At 35.7% G+C, this 3,621-nt stretch overlaps 1 protein-coding gene across 1 annotated transcript; it reads right to left on the bottom strand.

Moving 5' to 3' along the window:
• Positions 1 to 1,802: 1,802 nt before the first annotated feature.
• On the bottom strand, positions 1,803 to 3,234 carry LOC105641591 (F-box/kelch-repeat protein At3g23880). The gene has a single exon (XM_012226178.3). It carries the CDS (start codon positions 3,232 to 3,234, stop codon positions 2,122 to 2,124), a length of 1,113 nt encoding a protein of 370 aa, XP_012081568.1. The 3' UTR covers positions 1,803 to 2,121.
• Between the last annotated feature and the right edge of the window lie 387 nt (positions 3,235 to 3,621).

The following is a 3,621-nucleotide window of genomic DNA, read 5'->3' as shown; positions in this document are numbered from 1 at the left end:
TTGCTTCCTATAACTGAACGCTTGCATTCTTGAAGACTCCATCGCTTGGCACTATGCAGTCAAAATCACTGAAAGATAAGTCCAATCTAAGCAATGAATCAAAGCTAGCAAAAAATCTAGGAATTTGCCCAGACAAATTATTGTCAGAAATTCATAAATTGAAGACCTCTTAATGAGCTGAGAGAGGAAGGAATGGACCCTTGGAAATGGTTGCCATTCATGTATAGGGACTCACCATATAAGTCGGTGTTAGCAATAGTGACACTTATGTTACATGTCATTCATCTTGTGTTTTTGATATTTTCCTTTCTTGTAAACTTGAACAAGATGATGGCAGCAAAGCTTACTTTTTAGTTTAGTTTAACTTAAGTTATTAGTTTTGGTAGAGAGTTGGTAAAAACTAGATTGCATTTCTTTGTATAAATGTAGCTGCTGGGACAGATTTGTTGTAAGGAAAAAAGAGAAAAAGGAGAGAGCTGGATAGCTATGAGAATGAAGAAGAAGAAAAAAACTTTGTTTTTTATGCTTTGTAAAATCCTTTTACTATGGGTAATGAATTTATGTTTTTCCTTTCATCTTTATCTATTCCTTTGTTATGTGTTTAAGATATACTTTTTTGTTATTTCTTTGAAAATGCTAAAACCAGCTCTCCTCCCCCATTTTCAAACAGTCAGACATCTCATATACATAAGTCTTTCAAGTTGCCTACTTCTGTCGGAAGGGAACCAGTGAAATAGTTTTGTGCAAAACTGACATAAATTGACAAGGATGAGAGGCCAATAACTTGTGGAGGTAAGACACCAGTAAGATCGTTTCGAGAAAAGTCCAGCAATTGCAAATATTTGCAATTAGCAAGGCTTGAAGGAATCATACCTTGAAGGTTATTATCAGCAAAATGAAGTCTATTCAAATTAGTGAGGTTTCCAATAGATGATGGAACGGGTCCAGAGAACTTGTTTTCATCAAAATCATAGCCAATGCACTTAGCACATTTCCAATACTTTGGGAATGTTACCTGAAAGCTTGTTCTTATTCACTCATATAAAGGCCAAGTTGACCAGATTCCTAATATTAGTTGGAATACTTCCAGATATTTGATATTCATATAGAGACAATTCATCAAGCTTGGATGACAATTTGCCAATGCACTCAGGTAAAAACCCTCTAAAGTTATTTATGCTAGTATCCAACCTCTGCAAAATGCTGGCATTAGTCAAAGAACAGAGAAATCCCAAAATCATCAACTTTCCAAGACTATTGCCATTAATAAAAAGCCCTCGAACATTCAATCTATCTAAAGAAGGCACTATGAGAGTGCTTCCCTGCAACTGAAGCTCCACTAACTTGGAAGCATTAGCTATTTAATTAGGAATGGGACCTGTAAGTTGGTTATAAGCAAAACCCAGGACCTCAAGATTTGAAAGAGAACTGAACAAATCTGCAGGAAGAAATCCTTCAAAATTGTTGTCTCCTATATCTAAACGTGAAATAAAAGAAAGATTGAAGATTAAAGAAGGGATAATGCCAGACAACTTATTTATAACAAGTTCTAAAAACATAAGATTTTTAAGTTGTCCTAAAGCAATAGGAATATTTCCAGCAAAGTTGTTTAAAGCTACAGAAATAGTATCAAGAGAATACAAGTTTCCAAGAGAATGAGGGAGAGTTCCTTTTAGATTGTTCATAGATATAGAAAGAAATGTAAGCTTTGAGAGAGAGCCAAGCTAACACAGGAACTTTTTCCCGTCAGATTGTTGTTCACAAAACTCAAATAAATAAGATCATTCTCATGTTCCTGTGACAAAGAACAACAGACAAAAGAGTAGCATACATGAAAAATATGACCTGAAGCTTAAAGAGCCCATTCCTATAAAGTTAAAAGTTCTCTCTACAATGGAAAGCTAAAACTGCAAATATTTTAGGGACCCTGAAACTGGTAATATTTGGATGGTTTAAGCTATTCAGAGCATTAAATCCTGTATTATACAAATAAATGGATCATTCCCAGCATTTGATTTAGTCTTGCCCACTTATTTGGGTTGGAAACTTGTTGCTAATTCTTTCTTCCATTCAACTTCTGACACAAAAGCTAATTACTGTAAACTTTATTCTACTTGACTTTTACAGAAGAGCCACAGGATATCCTTTGTCGAGCAACACTAGACTTTCCACATAGGGATCCAGATGAATATTATATGATGATCTCTGCAAATCGATAATATCCTTGCTTTTGCTGCTTTGTAGCTCAAATGTAATTATCCGATGCGACCACCAGTTCCAGATTAGGAGCGCAGTACCATTATATCCCAACGGGCATCCAATTTCAACCGGCAAAGTTGATAATATGGTCCATGACCCTATCACATTATAATCCTTCATCACCCATAAATGATTCTGTGATGAAGTAGAATCTTGTTCTCCTACCACAAATTGAGACACAGCAATTGATGATGATCCCTTGTGTGCAAAAAGTGAGAGGCACCATGGATTTGCATAAGCCAAATTTTCAGGCAACGTAATCTCATTAAACTCTTCATCACTCATGTTAAATCCCAATATCTTATTGTAATAATTAAAGTGTTCATCTTTTTCATAAGTTAACCAGTGCAAAACTCCATTAGAAAAAATCGGTGAATCCCAATCTGTACTCTTCAATGGTGGGATGATGTCAGTGAGAGCCTTCCAAGAACCCATGTTGAGAGAGAAAAGCTCAACTTGGGCTCTGTAACAACGATTTTGTTTGACTATCCTTACTAACTTGTAGTCGTCTGTGCGGGAATCATATCCAAACCCAACAATGGTTTCCCCACTGTAATTGGGTTTTGGAACGTTAAAAGATCTTTTAATTGCTGGATTCCAAAGGATCAAAGTGTCTATATTTATGAAAAATTGATCAGTGACAGAGTTAACGCGAAGGCAAACTAAGCCATTGACAGAACCAACAATCTGGAAGAATCCAATGGTAGATCCTTGGAATGGAACATGGAGCTTCTTGTACTCATTGAAACCTTCATCATCAAAATGCAAATAAAACTCTATGCTGGGATCCATTCCCGTGCCGCGAACAGTGAGGAGGGAAAGAGGATCCTTGGTTGAAGAAAGGTGCCTGTAGATGAACGAAGGGCTTCTGATGAGGGAATTCCAATATTTGCACACGCCAGTGCAACACAAGAGAGTTTTTACTGATAGCTTTAGGAGTATTTCTTCAACCAATTCTCCAGGCAATTCTGTCATCTTAGAGCAAATTTCAAACTGGGACAACTAATACAAAGACCTTAACGAAGGTAAGAAAAAAAATTTATTGCAAAAGAGGATTTGGGTTTACGAAAACGGAAGTGTGAAACAGGGTTAGTTTTCTTTCATGGTTAAACGTAGTAAAAGGTTTGATAAAGTTATGCAGAAGAAACTAAAAATATATATAGTAGTGAAATCCAAGTTATTTAAGGTTAGATGAATTATTAACAATCAAAAATCTAAATGGAATATAATTTCCATGTCTCTCAAGGAAATCAAAACCTAATCCTAATCGGCAAATAACTTTTGTCTGCACCTTTTTGTATTGTTTCAACGCTGGGTATAAGATTTAAGAAACAAAAATAAGATTAAGAAATCTCATATTGG

The sequence above is a fragment of the Jatropha curcas genome, chromosome 6, assembly GCF_041381405.1.
Source record: "Jatropha curcas cultivar XTBG-Jc1 chromosome 6, XTBG_Jcur_1.0, whole genome shotgun sequence".
Lineage (NCBI taxonomy): Eukaryota > Viridiplantae > Streptophyta > Magnoliopsida > Malpighiales > Euphorbiaceae > Jatropha > Jatropha curcas.
This window is presented reverse-complemented; position numbering and strand designations above follow the sequence as displayed.